The following is a 17780-nucleotide window of genomic DNA, read 5'->3' as shown; positions in this document are numbered from 1 at the left end:
GAGGATCTTGGTTCAAAGCCAGCCTGGGCAAATATTTCACAGTACCCTATCCGAAAAAAGAAAAACCCATCACAAGAAAGGGCTGGTGGAGTGGCTCAAGATATAGGTCCCGAGTTCAAGCCCCAGTATCGGAAAAAAAAAAAAAGAGTCCTGGACTGATACTAGCTAGTACATGGTAGTAATAACTGAAGAAATCATAACTAGGGGCTGGGGTTATAGCTCATTGGTGGTGTGCTTGCCTAGCATAAGTGAGGCCTTGGATACGGTCCCCAGCACCTCCAACCAAAAGCAAAATCAAACTGTACTTGATATTTATTGACCATAAATACTATGGTAAGCTCTTAACTTATATACCTGATTTAATTAAAATTGCAGTAGGTACTATACTGAAGAAATTGATCCTTGATTAGTTAGACTATGTAATGAACTTGATGTTAGAATTAGTACCCAGCCTACCTTGAGTCTGTAGCTCCATCACATCACTAAATTCTGCTCTCCTTGGATGTTTGTACTCAGTAATTAAAATGGAGCAAACCATAGTTGGTGTTGAGTGAAAAATGGGGCAAAAGAAGTATTTGACTTTGTAAAGATGTAACCATCAGAAATGCTCAGGAATAGGTCAAGACAACACCAGAATGCTATGCTTCATTAGTTACATAAAGAAATATGGGGAAAGATATCAAGTAAGGATAATTGGTAAATTTTTAGCACGTTTAGAAAAACATTAAGATCAATGATCAGTTTCTCCCAGAACATGGACATTACACTGTAACATTAACTCCTAAGAGAAAGGGGGAATCTTGAGATGAGATAGAAGAGGAATAATAAAATGACAAAAGTAACGTAAAGGGATTAAGGTGGTGTTGATGGAACCCTTGCAAGAACATGGTGAGTACTGTTTTTCTTCCTTTCCTTCCCTTCCCTTTTCCTTTTCCTTTCCCTTTCTCTTTTCCTTCCCCCTTCCCTTTCCCCTTCCTTCTTCTCTCTTCCTCCTCTCTCTCTTCCCCTGTGTCTTTTCCCTTCATTTTTTCTTTTTTCTTATTACTAGAATGCTCCACCACTCCTGGCTTGTTGGTTGAGATGGGGGGTCTTTATACAGGTTTTTGCTCAGGCTAGCCTTAAACTGCAGTTCTGTGGATCTCTTCCTTTTGAGTAGCCTGGCCTTTTTTCTTTTTTTATAATTTTGAGATAAAATCTCACTCTGTGGCCCAGGCTGACCTCGAACTTGCAATCCTCCTGTCTCAGCCTCCCAAGTGCTGGTATTATATGCTCCCACCTTACAACTGTTTTTCAAGGGGAGGTACCCAGGGCCTAGGGCATGCTAGGCAAGCACTCTAGTGAACTACACTCACAGCCCAGACAGAATATTTATTTCTACTTTTTCTGTTACTTTAGGGTTGAAAATGTCAGACATGCAGTATTTGTTAGTTGTGGGCAGGTATGTGGATAAAATAGAGAAGTGAATAGCAGGAGGTCATTTGTAGTGGTGAGGAGCAATCATCCTTTGGAAATTCTTTCATTATGGCTCAGGTACTTCTCTTTTCTTCTAGGCGGAGATTTGATCTACAGAATCCATCCCGAATGGATCGTAATGTTGAAATGTTTATGAACATTGAAAAAACATTGGTGCAGGTAAGTTGGTAGGTTATTAAAAAAATTTTAAAGTATACTTTCAGTTCTAAGGTTGGCTATATTGGATTGCCAAATGATAAAAGATTTTCTGGAATGTATTGCTTTTTATTATTCTTATGGGCGTTGGAGTAAGAACTATGACTGTTCTCGTCCTGATCTTAAATTAATGGTGAATAATCTGTGGTAATTTTCTTTATTAAATTCCCTCATTTATTATTTGGATCACTTTTATTTTATTTAATATAAACAGTTATCCTACTACCAATGTTATAGTCATTTTTTTGGATTTGTTCCATGGTTGTTCCATATGAATCTTACTTTCCTAAGTAGATTATAACCTGGAAGAGGGAATGCTTACTTTTCTTTCTTGTGTTTCCTAGTTTTTTATTTTTATTTTGTGTTTCTGGCGACTGGGCCTCATAAAGCACTCCCACTGAGCTATATTCCATCCTACTAGGCTAGTTTTTTGTGTTGTTGGTTTTTTTTTCACAGTACTGGGGCTTGAACTCAGAGTTTTCACCTTGAGCTGCTCTACCAGCTCTATTTTTGTGATGGGTGTTTTTGAGATAGGGTCTTGCAAACTCTTTGCCTGGCTGGCTTCAAACTGCGATACTCCTGATCTCTGCCTCCTGAGTCACTAGGATTATAGGTGTGAGCCATCGGCCTAGAATTTTTATTGGCTGGCAGTAATATTGTAGTGACCACTGAAGCAGCCTTCCTGGGGAAATGTAGCTGGCAAAAATTTAACTTGATATGTGAAAGTTTTCTACAGATTGTTAGGGAAATGATTGAATGTGGTTTGCTTATTTGTTGAGTTTTTGCCATTGTTTGAGGAGTTAATACATTTTATCATTGCTATTTTCAATATTAGAAATGGGAAGAAAGTGCTGTGTCTTTCCACAAGAATGGTAGCTGATACTATTGTTAGACTGTTAAGGAAAATTTAGGTAAAATTGAGGATTGGTCTGGCATGGTACCTTAGTAGAAAATTTGCTGAATTTCTTTTGGTCATGGTTCTCAACATTTTTTGTCCAAATACAACCAGTTGCAGAGAAGGGATCTGAAGGTGGTTTTTTTACGTGGCCTGCTGAAACCACCTAGGTTTTATTTTGAGATAAGACTTTCACACACTTTCAAAGTACAATCTTCCTGCCAGGTGCCAGTGGCTCAGGCCTATAATCCTAGCTACTCAGGGGCAGAGATCAGGAGGTTTGAGGCCATCTCAGGCAAATATTCAAGAGACTCCATCTCGAAAAAATCCAACACTAAAACAGGGTTGTAAATTGGCTCAAGTGGTAGAGCACCTTCCTAGCAAGCGTGAGGCTTTGAGTTCAAATCCCAGTACCACCAAAAACAAAAATAAACAAACAAAAAAAATTAAATCTTTCAATTGTAGTTAGTTTGAGTTTGAATATTAACTTCTGCCATTAGGGTTATGGATAAATATTACATTCAAAATCAGTAGAATTTCAAAGTCTTTTCTTTTTTTTTCTCTCCTCAGAACAATTGTCTGACCAGACCCAACATCTACCTCATTCCAGACATTGATCTAAAGTTGGCTAACAAATTGAAAGATATCATCAAGCGACATCAGGTAATAGACACAACCACATGCGAGTCATCGTGTAGTAATATACCTCTAATACATGTCAGATGTAATATATTTGGATTTTTGTTTTATGTTTGTATTAAAGGAACGTCTTCTTTTACAGTACCAGGTCTTTTTTTCCTCACCTCCTTGGTTTCCATTTACTTCTAGTTTTTAGCTTAGAGTAACGTTTAATAAAGTCACTGACATGTAGTCTTTCGGTGAACTTTGCTTATATGTAGTTAAGGAAATCAGTGCAGTCTACGTCACAGAAATCACAAGAAATCACAACAGTCAACTGTTGACTGGTGGACATGAAATATACTTTTGGTACCCCTCCCCCCACACACACTGAATTATGTATTGTCTTCACAGATATGTGTGTGTGTGTGTGTGTGTGTGTGTGTGTGTGCTGGTATCAAACTCAGGGCCTCACACATACTAGTCAAGTGCTCTACCACTGATCATAGATATGGTTTTTTAAAAAATTGCTGAAAAAAATTCTGCTTTCTAGCCAGGAATAGTGGTACATGTTTGCAGTCCCAGCTACTGGTAGCCTAAGGTGGGAAGATCACTTGGGCCCACAAATTTGAAATTAACTTATAGTATAGCAAGACTCTGTCTCAAAAAAAAAGTAAAAACATCTTTCCTCCTAAGTATATATTGTCTTAAGCTCACATAATACTGCCACCTGTTGACATCCTTCCTCTGACTTCATTTTAGGTTGAGACTGTAGGTTTTTTTTGGACGAAGGTTTTTGATTACATGTGGATAAACTACTAGGGAAAAGACAGTTTTCTGAGACATCATTTTTGTTACAAAGTTTTACTGATTCCCTAAGGTTGGTGGAGAAGCCTCATAAAATATCTTTTTTCTGCTGCAGAAGAGATTGCCAGTTGACATATCTTTTCTGTTCTAGTAGGAAATGTTTCTAAAACTACTTAGAATTACAGATTTTACACTGTCTTTTTCTTACATATGACATCCTTGCCATAGACAGAAAGGTAGTACAGTTGTGTTGTTGGATGAAGCAATGGGAAGTTCATTTCTTTGCATCATAACTTTCAAAAAATCACTTAACCTTCTTTTATATCTAGATTTTTTTTTTGGTGGGGGGAGGGATTGGGGTTTGAACTCAGGGCTTTGTGCTTGCAAAGCAGGTGCTCTACTGCTTGAAGCATACCTCCAGTATATTTTGCTGTGGTTATTTTGGCATTGGGAAGCTCATGAACTGTAAGCCAGGCTGGCTTTAAATCATAATCCTCCCTAATAGTTAGGATTACAGGCATGAGCCACAGGCATCCTGTTTTCATTTCTTTTTCTTTTTTTTTTTTTTTTTGCAGTAATAGAGTTTGACCATAGGACTCAGCGCTTACTAGGCAGGCACTCTACCACTTGAGCCATTCCAGGCCTGCTTTTTTGTTAGCTGTTTTCAACATAGGGTCTCTCGAACTATTTGTCTGGGCTGGCTTCAAATCTCCATCCTCCTGATCTCTGCCTCCTGAGTAGCTAACATTACAGGTGTGAGCCTTTGACATCCAACTGTTCTTTTATCTTTTTAAGTATCTGTTTATTGGAGTGACTGTCAAGTGTAGTTTAATTAAATGTGGACTGTTTAAAAGGGCAGAAATAGAATAAATTAACCTGCAGATTCTTGCTGTCAAACTGAAATCGCTTCACATTTATTCAGGAAAAGGCTTATATATTTTTGTACAGTTTGTGGTAACTATTTAGCTATAAAATTCTCCTAAGAAGCATGACCTAGAGATACTATTCAGAGCAATATAACAGTATGGCTAGGCTAGTTTCATAGAATCTTTCCCTATCCCATCCCCATCTCCCTCGCCCCCGCAATGTGTGCATGTGTGGTTCTCCCATTGAGGTACATTCCAGTCATAGTTTCATAGTCTCTTAGGGAAGTGACCTTAAAGAGTTAATGATAACAGTACCATTATTGAATACTGGTCAGGATTTTATTTCAGCATTTTAGATGCATTAACAACTTATACTGATCGAGCACTTGTGGTATGCCTGATACTACTTTTAGTTCATTGTATCTTTTAACATCTAACAATTCTTATGGTAAAGCCATTACGCTATTCCATTTCACAGAAGACACATGCACATAATAACTTACCCATGCCATGAAAGTAAATGATAGAGCTGAGATTCATACTTAAGACTGATGGGCTCCACTAGCCAAGGTCCTGAACATGTGCTATTCTGTCTTATCACCTCACACTCACTGGATATTGATAACCCTTTCCCACCTCTGGAGATGTATCAAAAATGTTTTCTATCTGTCCAGTGAATGAGAATTCCTTATCTTAAGAAGCAATTAACTGTAGCTCTTCATTTTTTAATTGTAGAGTTTTCCCCAGATAAAGCATCATTGTTTGTTTGTCTAATTGTAGTAATTAGTTAATACTTATTGTCAAAGTGAAAATTCAGAGAATGCATTAAGGTGCTACTTACAGACACCTAAAAAATTAGCTAGCATTTGTTGCCCTTAATGCAGAGAAACTAAAGCAGATACCTTAAAAGCAACTGAGGCCAATAGGAGAAGGAGACCAGGAACTAGAGAAAAGGTTAGATCAAAAAGAATTAACCTAGAAGGTAACACACACGCACAGGAAATCAATGTGAGTCAACTCTCTGTATAGCTATCCTTATCTCAACCAGCAAAAAGCCTTGTTCCTTCCTATTATTGCTTATACTCTCTCTACAACAAAAATAGAGATAAGGGCAAAATAGTTTCTGCTGGGTATTGAGGGGGTGGGGGGAGGGGGAGAGGGAGGGGGTGGTAAGGGAGGGGGTGGGGGCAGGGGGAAGAAATGACTCAAGCCTTGTATGCACATATGAATAATTAAAAAAAAAAAAGGTGCTACTTATAACAGGATTGCAAGAGTTTTCATTGTTTTAATTGTTTCTAGAATGAACACTTTTTGTTCTAAATGGCTTCCACATGGTGTTCTAGACTATATACAATATTCTAGCTTTGGCCTAGCAATAACTTAACTTGATTTTTTTTCTTTGCTGCATATAGTATTATTAACTTCAGTTCTTACTAGTATTTCTCTAGCACCGTACACACACACACTCACATACCCACACATACATGTACACTAGTCATTTCAAATGTTCCATTCTATATATATGAGGTATATACATGTACCTCAATTTTATCACTCAGTGTTATAAACATGCATTGATTCACATCAGTTAATAATGTTAATTTGTGCCCTGCTGGTGGTGCATGCCTATAATCCCAGCACTGGGGAGGTTGAGGAAAGATTATGAGTTTGAGTCCATCCTGTGTCAAAAAAGAAAATCCGTCACAAATTATCATTTTTTTCTGTTGTACCACCATACCTGACTTTTGTGATGGAGTTGGAGGAATTTTAAGAGTTAGAGTGACCAATATTACTGATAAAGATAAGCAGAGAGAGAATAGCAAAGAATTAGCTAAGGAGTAAAGCAGAACATCCCTAATCCGAAACATCTTCAGTGTCAGTACTCATAAGGTTTTGTATTTTGGTGCATTTTGGGTTCTTGGGTTTAGGGAAGCCATCTGGTGAAGTCTATGCAAATATTCTAAAATCTGAAAATCTCAGAAATTGGAAATACTTCAGGTTCCAAGCATTTTGTTCTTTTTCTTTCTTTCTTTTTTTTTGGGGGGGGGGCGGGGAACAGGAGGGAGGCAGTATTGGGGTTTAACAGGGCCTCACACTTGCTTAGCAGTCACTCTTCCACTTGAGCCACTCCACCAGCCCTTTTTTGTGGTGGGTTTTTATCAAGGTAGGGTCTCGTCATTTATTTGCCCTGCCTGGCCTCAAACCAAGATCTTTCTGAACAATGTCTCCTGAGTAGCTAGGATTATAGGCATGAGCCACTGGTGCCCAGCTCTATTTTTCTTTTCCTTTTTTGAGACATGCCTCCCTATGTATCAGAGGCCTGTCCAGGCTGCTCTGGAACTCTTCATACTCTGTCTTCTGAATGCTTGGGATACAGGTGTGGGTCACCTTGCTTGGCTTAAGACAGTAGTTTTTGTAAATCACTACCCCTTTCCTTGAGTAAAAATAAACATAAGTAAATATATTAGTCTTAAAATATAATGCTGTATAATTTGTATAGAATTTGTATCTAACATCCAATAGTTTGCTTGCCGTGTGCTTTATTTTTATGCTATTTGTATTTTTGCTTTCCAGGGGACATTTACTGATGAGAAGTCAAAAGCTTCCCACCACATTTATCCATTTCCTTCCTCACAGGAGGATGGTAAGTTAATTTTTGGTTGAGAATTGATAAACACATACATACCATAGGTTTTTATAACATATTAAAAGAAGTTTAAACAGTATCACCACCCTCCCCCAACCTTTTTTTTTTTTCTTTGAGACAGGGTCTTACTGTGTATCCAGGTGGCCTGGAACATGTTATATAGCCCATGTTGTCCTTAAAGTCATGATTCTTTTGCTTCAGCCTCCTATGTGCTGGGATTATAGGTGTGCACCACAATACCCAGCTTATAGCTAGCTTTTAAAAAGTAACTATAAAAATTCCACAGATGTTTCAGATACATAGTTCTCTATTTCTTTAATGACTTTACTCCCCTTTCTTTCTTAAATCTAAGTCTAAGAAACTGTTGCCCAGTTTTCCTCATTCTGCCTAAGTTTTCCAAGCAAATTTATTTTGGACTGTATAACTTTATAACCATTAGACTTTTTTTCAGGGGTGATTATTACTTTGTTGGTAAGTCTAAAGCATCCCTTATATATTAACTTTTTAAATGTTTGCTATGTCTCTTCTCTTTTGCAACCTAAGAGATGGTGCAGAATAGAGGAACATCTTGAGGGAAGAAGAGAGTTTACTAGCTTTCAGAGTACAATAGCCAAATAGTAGTTTGAAATTACACTGGTTTGATTTCTAATGTCTAATTCTACTATTTTGAAAGAATAGTGGGCAGGGTTTATCAGACTTATATGAACTGACTTATGCTAACTATTCTAAAGATGAAGTAAGTTGCAATACATAATTTAATTTAGAATGAGAAATAGCTCTGTAGGGATGCAGCAGTGAACTCTTCTGATAAGTAGAACATATCCCTCTGCAGGACCTCCATTTTTCTCCTGTAGAGAGATATATCAAATTATAAAAATTGTCAAGTTATAATTTGATAATTACAGAATTGTCAGATAATGCCAAATTTGGCTAATAATCCTTTATGGAGTATTTCTCTTGACCAGTGCAGTTATGCTAAAAGTATACTTGAAAATTAAGAAGTATATTGATGCTGGATGTGATGGCTATGCCTATAATTGGGAATTGGGGATAGGAGGATAGTGGTTCAAGGCCAGCCTTGGAAAAGTTAGAGAGACTATTTCAAAGAACAAGTTGATCATGGTGTGGTGCACTGCTGTAATCCTAGCTATGCAGGAGGTGTAATGAGGAGGATAACAGTTTGAGGCTTGGGCAAAAGCATGAGACCCTCTTTTGAAAAATAACAACAAAGCAAAATGGGCTGGGGGTCTGGCTCAAGTAGTCAAGTGCTTGCTTGCTAAGTGCAAGGTTCTGAGTTTAAATCCCTAGTACCACCAAAAAACCCCTAAAAAATATATTGCTGATTAACCAATGGGTCAAAGAAGAACTTACAGTCAAAATGGAAAATCTTTGGGATGTAATAATAATAATAAAGCAAATAATATTAAAATAACATTAGAAGTTATTTTAGAACAGTAGAAGCTGTGCTTTGAGGGGCATTTAATTTTTAAATTTTTTGTGACAAGGTCTCATATAGCCCATGCTGGCCTTGAACTCACAGTACTCCTTCCTCAGCACTCCCAAGTGCTGAGATTACAGGCATGTTCTACTATGCATACTTTTGAGGGGCATTTTTATCTTTAAATGCATGTATTAGGACTGAAGAGAGGCTGAGAATCAGTTTTCCAGTCACAAAATTACAAATTAAATCTGAAGAATAAAAGCAATTATAATATATAAATTAGCTGGGCACTGGTGGCTCACACCTATAATCCTAACTACTCAGGAGGCAGTGATCTGGAGAACTATGGTTCGAATCGAAGCCAGCCTAAAGTGAACTAAACAAATTTCTCAAAAGAAGAAATTCAAATGGCCAAAAAACACATGAAAATATCCTCACCATCTCTAGCAATAAAGGAAATGCAAATTAAAACCACACTAGGATTCCACCTCACCCGTTAGAATAGCCATCATTAGCAACACCACTAACAACAGGTGTTGGTGAGGATGTGGGAAAAAGGAACCCTCTTACACTCCTGGTGGGAATGTAACTAGTACAACCACTCTGGAAAAAAATTTGGAGGCTACTTAAAAATCTAAACATTGATCTACCAATACCACTCTTGGGGATATACCCAAAAGAATGTGACACAGGTTACTCCAGAGGCACCTGCACACCCATGTTTATTACAGCACTATTCACAGTAGCCAAGTTACGGAAACAGCCAAGATGCCCCACTACTGACGAATGGATCAAGAAAATTTGGTATCTATACACAATGGAATTTTATGCAGCCATGAAGAAGAACAAAATGTTATCATTCGCTGGTAAATGGATGGAATTGGAGAACATCATTCTGAGTGAGGTTAGCCTGACCCAAAAGACCAAAAGTCGTATGTTTTCCCTTATATGGGGACATTAGATCAAGGGCAAACACAACAAGGGGATTGGACTTTGATCACATGATAAAGCAATAGCACACAAGGGAGGTATGAGGATAGGTAAGACACCTAAAAAACTAGATAGTATTTGTTGCCCTTAACGCAGAGAAACTAAAGCAGATACCTTAAAGCAAATGAGGCCCATAGGAGAAGGGAACCAGGAACTAGAGAAAAGATTAGCTCAAGAAGAATTAACCTAGAAGGTAACACACATGCACAGGAAATCAATGCGAGTCAACTCCCTGTATAGCTATCCTTTTCTTGACTAGCAAAAACCCTTGGTCCTTCCTATTATACTCTCTCTTCAACAAAATTAGAGATAAGGGCAAAATAGTTTCTGCCGGGTATCGAGGGGGTGGGGGAGAGAGGGAGTGGGTGGGGGCAGGGGAGAGAAATGACCCAAACATTGTATGCACAAATAGCTCACAAGGCCCTGCCTCAAAAAAAAACCCATCAGAAAAAAGAGCTGATGTAGTGACTCAAGGTGTAGGATCTGAGTTCAAAACCAGTACTGAAAAAAAACTTAAAAAAAAAAGGAAAACAGAAATTAATGAATCAGTAACATACACTAGTAATGGGTCAGAGGAGTGTCTGAAGTGATAGAGCACATTCCTAGCAAGTATGAGGCCCTGAGTTCAAATGCCTCTAAAAAAGAAAAAGAAAAGAAAAAAAGTAGGATGCTCAACAATGATGTGAAATTGTTCATAGAAAATACTAGTAAGGTTTTGAAAATCCTGCTGTCAATAAGCAAGGAAAAAAAGAAGGATCAAAATAATGGCAAGAATGAAAGGAGACATTTTTACCGATCATATAGACAATCTAAAAAATGATCATAAGCATTTGGGGAAGGAGGTATGATTGCTTTTGTTTGGTATTAAGTCTAAGAAACTATTGCCCAATCTTTTTATAAAGTGAGAAAAATCACTCTGTATCTAGTGTTTATTAATTGCTATTTTTGTAGTTAAATTCTTTTTTTTAAACTTTTATCCATTAGGTATTAGCAACTGGTTTCCACTAGAAGGAGGTGATGTATATATAAGTGTACAGTCGTTTTATGTTAGACTACTAATTCTGTTCCTTACTCTGTATCTGCAGTATGGGTGGTATAAAACTTTAGGTTATGTATTTTTTGAAAGAATTGCATTTTATGTATGATTTGAGTTGTATTTGTTAGAGTTTTGTCTTTTTGTTTAATACAACCTAGTTTTGCTGTGGTATTGCTATCAAGTAGTCACAGTAATTATTGGGAGGTAACACAAAAATTCAACTTTTAATATATTTGAAGTTTTTTGTTTTTATTTTTGTGTTTTTGCCATTCTGGGGTTTGAACTCAGGGCTTCATGCTTGGTAGGCAAGCACTGTGTCACTTTTCAAGTTTTTCTTGAGACATGGTCTCCCTATCTACTCTGTGGGCCAGACTGCCCTAGAACTCACTACATAGTATGGGTTGGCCTCAAACTTGGGATCCTTGTGTCATAGCCTTGCATGTACTTGAATTTGAGGCATGTCTTCCCAAACCTGGTTTGAAAGTTATTTTTTTAATATGAAGCATGATTGGGTGTACCTGTAAATTTATTTTGTAATAATTGGGTGTCATTGACTCTGCTGATTCTTTGTTGGGGCACTTACATGTACATATTTCAGATAGATGAGTACGTAGTGATAATACCAACAGTATCACATTTAAGGCCATGTTTTAAAACCCTTGATAACACATTATATCTTTTATGAGGGTAACAAAATTTAAAATTACCAAATGATATTTAATGGCCCGTAAGGTATTAGAGTTCGTGTATGGCACAAGTATACGAGAGGTAAAAAATAAGCAAAAACATACATGTAATAAGCTGTGAAATAATGTATTTGAGATAAAGAATATGGCAGTTTGGCTATATGTCTCAGGAGTTAAAGGTGGAAAGGAATACGTGATGTGAATTCTGTCAAAAGAACTTTGTGTTTATTTGATGAATGAGGGAGAAGATACACAACATTAATAATTTTGTTGAAAAGAAATGTGCAGCTGTGGCTATTTTAAGACCATTTGTCATGGGTTAAGGGAATATACTACAGGGAGTGAACTTGTGTAATGTTCACCTCTCGAATTATGGTTTGTACAAGTAATGTATGCTAATAAAAATTATTTAGTTTTTTTAAAAGAAAATTTGTCTCAGAGCCCATTTCTGGAATATAGGATATAAAAAGACCAATGAGATACAAAAACCCATTAGGAATCTCTGAATTAGATTGCTGAATGAGGGAGAATTTTATCATTGTATGGAATGAACCCAGATACCAGGAGAACAAAAGGAGGAGAGTCATCTGTGAAGACAGTATGGTTCAGATCTTAAAATTCATGGGAAAATAAGGACAGGAGAGCTTTTCAAGATGTAGTCAGTGAGCTGTAGAATTATTCTATAAAGAAATCAAAATGAAGGCTTGGCTACTAAGGAGGCAGAGAATCACTACTCAAGACCAGCCTGGGCAAAAAGTTCTTGGGATCCCATCTCAACCAACATGCTGGGCATGGTACACTGGAAGCCATAAGTAAGAGGATCACAGTCTAGGCCAACCCAGGCAAAAGGGTGGGATTTTCTGAAAACTAACTACACAAAAAGTGGTAGGGGAGGCTTAAGTGGGAGAGCAAGTACAAGGCCCTGAGTTCAAACCTCAGTACTTAAAAAAAAAAAAAAAAACCTAAAATGAGGCCTGAGAAAATTCATTTGAATTTGTTCTGAAATAATGGATAACCTTTGTGAATGAAATTTCAGTAACTCATAAGTAAAAGCAAGTTGTGAAATTGGTGAAAAATCACACATTTTTAGAATTTATAGAAAGGAAAGGAAAGTGTAGCATGCTTCCTAGTATGAGGGCCAGGCACATTTTCTAGGGTGTAGCTTTTTTGTTTTTTTTTATCAGAGGTCGGAAAGATTTTATTTGTACAGAATTTAGTTGGAGAAAAGAGAAGAGAAAGCTAGGGTGTAGCTTTAAAGTTGATTTTGTGCAGAGCAAACATAAAACAAATCATATAACATAGCTGTGACGTGGAAAGGATAGAAGGATTATTTTAAGCGCATACATGGAAGTACTAATTTTAGGAGAAAGAAGATGGACTTATATATGAGACTAACTAAGAAAATCAAAATATTAATTAGAAGGGGGAAGCAGCTTAACTATAACTCAAAATGAATTATTTGGATGAATAAAATAGAATGGAGTTCTTTTTAGCTTTATCCATATTATAATATGAATAAAGACAAATGCTGTATGATCCCATATGTATCTGATATCTAAAATAGTGAAATTCAGAGACAAAGTAGAATTTGGGTTCCTGGGGACTTAGGGGAGGAATAGGGAAATGTGGCATTGTTATTTAATGAGTATAGAGTTTTCATTTTGTAAGTGTTGGGGAGATTGGATCTATAACAATGGGGATTTAAATAACACTACAGAACTATTGTTAGGACCCGGAATCCTATTCCCCCGAGAGACAGAGAGCCAGGTGTGAATGCAATCAACAAAGCAGAGTTTATTGGGCTGGCTAGCCAGGGTCGAGCTCCCACACGGACACGCAGGACCGGTTAGGAAAACACGACTGCATATTTTCGTTATCAACATTGGGCAAGCAGGCAGAGCACATCTTGCGCGTACCTCACATCTTGCACGTACTTCACATCTTGCATGTACCACCCGCTCACATTCCCCACATTCTATATGCCCTAACTGAGCCTTGCCGCATTGCTTATCTTATCTACATGGGATGTTTGGTACTGGTTTCTCCAACAAGGGGGTTGGGGCCCGCTGAGACCTCCTATTCCTTTCATTCCCCCCTTTTCTTACGGCCTAAATTGAGGAATCATTCTCAAGGGGATGAAGAGCCTGATATTGTTGGCGGAGGACCAGAAGTTGGATAGTATTAATTCGACTTTTGACAAAAGTCATAAGTCGGTTTAGAATCCAGGGTCCTATGGTAACAAGTAATAGGATGATTATTATTGGCCCTGCCAATGCAGATAAAAGGGTAGCCAACCATGGGGACTGGTTAAACCAAGACTCGAACCAGCTTTCCCCGGCCTCTCTTTCTCGTTTTCTTTGTTCCAGGCTCTTTCAAAGTTTAGACATGGAGTCACGAACAACTCCGGTATGATCAGCGTAAAAACAACATTCTTCCCCTAGAGCAACACATAGTCCCCACTTTTGGAGGAACAACAAGTCCAGACCTCGTCGGTTTTGAAGTACTACCTCAGACAGGGAAGTGAGGGATTTTTCTAGGTGGCTAATGGAGGTTTCTATTCTCTCTATATCTTCGTCTATGGCTGCACGCAGCGAAGACATCCCTTTCTGCTGGGTGGCCAAAGAAGCTATGCCGGTTCCTGCTCCCGCTAACCCTAGGCTGAGTAGGGTAGCAATAGTTACTGTGGAAATAGGTTCTCTCTTTTTCCTTTTTTCAACCATTTTTGTATTCCAGTATGAATATAGACTCTCTTCCGAATGATAGAGGATGCGGGGCAGCACAGTCACTATAACACAGAATTCTTTAGAGCTGTTAAACACCTTAGTTGATAGGCACGGGGTGAGTCCGGACCGCGAGCATAGCCACCACCCATTGTCCTTTGGAATTACCCATTTAATAGCATTTTCCCAGGTAGAACTGGCGTTAATAACAGTACATAAGTCCCGTCTGTTCTTTGGCACTTTTCCTAAGCAGGTTCCTTGGCCGCTTACCTGCTGTATGGTCAGACCTCTCTTACGGTCTCCCCAGGAACATTGAGTAGGGTTTTCCTCAGATGAGGTATCGTGAGTGGTGTTTAGCCCTATTGCCTCATAGAATGGGGGCCTCACATCATAACATAACCAACAGGAGTTAGTCATGTTAGGGTTGGTGTGGTTTAACGTCAGGAAGGCAGCACCCACTAGCTCCCAGAGGGGGTCTTTAGATCCGGTCATGAGACTGGGCCTCACCAGGGGAGGGCTGGTTTCTGATGGTCTTGGAGTTGTAACATTAGCCTGGGCTACGGTTGAGGGAAGGTGATGAGCTGTGGAAGGTCGGGGAGGTGGCTTTACATAGGGTGGCCTAAGTACCTTATTAGGGCCTATTGTTAGAGTAGAGACTGGTTGTTGCACACGCCGCAAAGTAAAAAGGGCTCCTGGATGATTTGTTTTGTAGAGTCTGACTCCCCAGGATTTACCCAATTCCCAATTCGTTGCCTTTTTTCCTAAATCAGTGAAATTTATCATAATGGGATTACAATTGGGGGGAGTTGGGCATCCCTTATTTATAGGTCTAGGTTGGTGGTATGTAATGCCAGATTGAGAGACTCTACTTAATTGAATAAGGTCCCCCTGTTTGGGGGGTGGCCACCATATATCCCCTGAGCTCTCACAACCCCATGACTTACAATAATAGTCTGCGATTCCTCCACATTTTTTTCTGTGGTTGGGTTGGGGAGCGGGGCAGACATAGAAGTAACTTTGGCGCAAATCCCATTGTCCCCTGCCAGTGAATAAGGCCCTTAAGTCAAAGTATAATTCTGGGAACCAGGTGCTGGGAGGGGTCACCTTGGAGGTCTGGTTAAGAATGTCTCCTGTGGATACATCTACAATCATCCAGGTCAGGTTAAAAGGTTGATGTGGATTTGTATGCCCCCAGCAAGTGGTGGACAGGGTTAGAAAAAGGAATAAAGTTACCGAGGTCCAGTATGAAGTTTGAGTTTGAAAAAATTTTCCTTGTGGTGGGACACCCTTCTTGTTGGCAGGAAGCCTTTCTTCATAGCTACCGGATCTGCCGGTCTGATGTGGGTGTAGTGGACCCAGGTGATAATCCCATTCTAGGAGGGCTGCGGAGCATCTGGAGTGTTCTCGTTTTTCAGAGCATCCCGTATCAGCCGGAGCTTGAGTGGGTTTGTTGGATGCTTCCATGCGGACCAATTTTCCTGTTTTTTCTCCGGAGGGTGAGCCCGTCTTACATGGGAATGGTGTACCCATGCTGCAATCCCGTCGACCTCGAGGGCGGTAGGGGTAGTAAACAGTACAACATAAGGTCCTTTCCATCTAGGCTCTAGGGTTTTGGACTGATGCCTTTTAACCCATACCATGTCACCCGGGACTATGCCATGTTCCGGAGCCGGGTCCCTCTTAACAGCGTGGTATGCTTGAATTAAGGGCCAAATCCGTTGTTGCACTTTAGCTAAAGCCTGCAACATGGTCAGGTAATTTGGGGCCAGATCACCTAGTTCTGGGCTTAAGGTCCTCTGAATGATGGGGGGTGGAGCCCCATACAGGATCTCAAAGGGAGTTAGCCCATGGACATAGGGGGAGTTCCGGACTCGGAAGATGGCCAAGGGAAGGAGCGTCACCCAATCACCGCCAGTCTCCAGGGCCAATTTGGCTAAAGTCTCCTTTAGTGTCCTATTCATCCTTTCTACTTGCCCTGAGCTCTGGGGGTTATATTCACAATGTAGCTTCCAATTGGCCCCCATAGTCTGGGCTAGTCCCTGCAGGACTTTACTAACAAAAGCCGGACCGTTATCTGACCCAATTGCCTCGGGCACCCCATATCTGGGTATGATTTCCTCTAGCAAAGCTTTTGCCACTACCTGACTCGTCTCCTTCTTTGTAGGAAAAGCCTCCACCCAGCCTGAAAAGGTATCTATGAATACCAGCAAATATTTGTACCCAAACTTTCCCGGTTTTACCTCAGTAAAATCCACTTCCCAACTTCTTCCCGGAGCCCTCCCCCGTTCCCGAGTACCTGTATGGTGCCCTTCCCTTCGTCCTGGTTTCATGATTGTGCAGCTGGCACAATCTTCCACAATTTGGCGGACTGCTATGGTCTGGTTCGGAAATCGGAGCTGCGCAGATGTCAACAAGTCTAGTAATTTTCTCCGCCCCAAATGGGTGGACTTATGTAAGTTAGCGAACAGGAATCGTCCGAGTTTTTCAGGCAGAATTAACTTGCCTTCCAAGTCGCTTTTCCATCCGTCTTCCCCTTCTCTAAAGGGGGAGTGGGCTCTCATCCAAGTGAAATCCTCTGTGGAGTATTCTGGTGGGGGGGGGTAGAGGAGGGAGCTCTGGGACTGGCACGTCTATCGCCGCAACCATGGAAGGTTGCCCTGTCTCCATGGGAGGACTCACCATTGCTACTCTCTTTGCTTCTTGATCTGCTCTGTTGTTACCGACAGCTTCCGGCGTCTTGGCAGACTGTTGGCCTGGGACATACATCACTGCCACTGCCTTCGGTTTTTCCACTGCCATTAATAGACGCTGGACTTCGGCTAGGTTCTTTAGATGTTTTCCTTCTGCTGTGCGGAATCCTCTTTCGCGATAGATAGCCCCGTGGACATGGATGGTACCGAAAGCATAGCGGCTATCGGTGTAGATATTGACTCGCTTTCCTTTTGCCCTCTCCAGGGCCTCTGCCAAGGCAATTAATTCCGCTTTTTGGGCTGATGTTCCGGGTGGGAGGGCGCTGCTCCATACCGTATTTCCTTCTTGGTCGACTACAGCTGCCCCTGCCCTTCGGGCTCCATCTTGGAAAAAACTGCTTCCATCCGTGTACCGGTTTAATTTGCAGCCGGACAGGGGGGTATCCTTTAGGTCAGCCCGTACCTGTGTAACTTCGGAGAGGAATTCTTTGCAGTTATGGACAGGTGTCTGCAGTTCCGGGTTAGGCAACAAGGTGGCAGGGTTCAGGATTACGGGATCTGTGAATGTGATCCGAGGGGAATCCAACAAGAGCCCCTGGTAGTGGGTGAGCCTGGCATTCGTCATCCATTTCCCAGGGGGTTGTTTAAGGATTCCCTCCACCGGGTGAGGGGCCGTTACCCAGAGGGCCTGTCCAAAGGTTAGTTTATCGGCTTCT

The 17780-nt window shown here is 40.2% G+C and overlaps 1 protein-coding gene across 3 annotated transcripts in view; it reads left to right on the top strand.

Moving 5' to 3' along the window:
- The window catches only part of Smarcc1 (SWI/SNF related BAF chromatin remodeling complex subunit C1), a 191198-nt gene that overhangs the window by 46622 nt on the left and 126796 nt on the right, over positions 1–17780 (top strand). For all 3 annotated transcript variants that reach the window (XM_074060362.1, XM_074060361.1, XM_074060360.1), the window contains exons 4-6: positions 1551–1632; positions 3134–3226; positions 7429–7498. In XM_074060362.1, the coding sequence (XP_073916463.1) occupies positions 1551–1632; positions 3134–3226; positions 7429–7498 (245 nt within the window). The remainder of the gene's footprint in view (positions 1–1550; positions 1633–3133; positions 3227–7428; positions 7499–17780) is intronic.

The sequence above is a fragment of the Castor canadensis genome, chromosome 17 (assembly GCF_047511655.1).
Source record: "Castor canadensis chromosome 17, mCasCan1.hap1v2, whole genome shotgun sequence".
In the NCBI taxonomy this organism is placed as follows: domain Eukaryota; kingdom Metazoa; phylum Chordata; class Mammalia; order Rodentia; family Castoridae; genus Castor; species Castor canadensis.
This window is presented reverse-complemented; position numbering and strand designations above follow the sequence as displayed.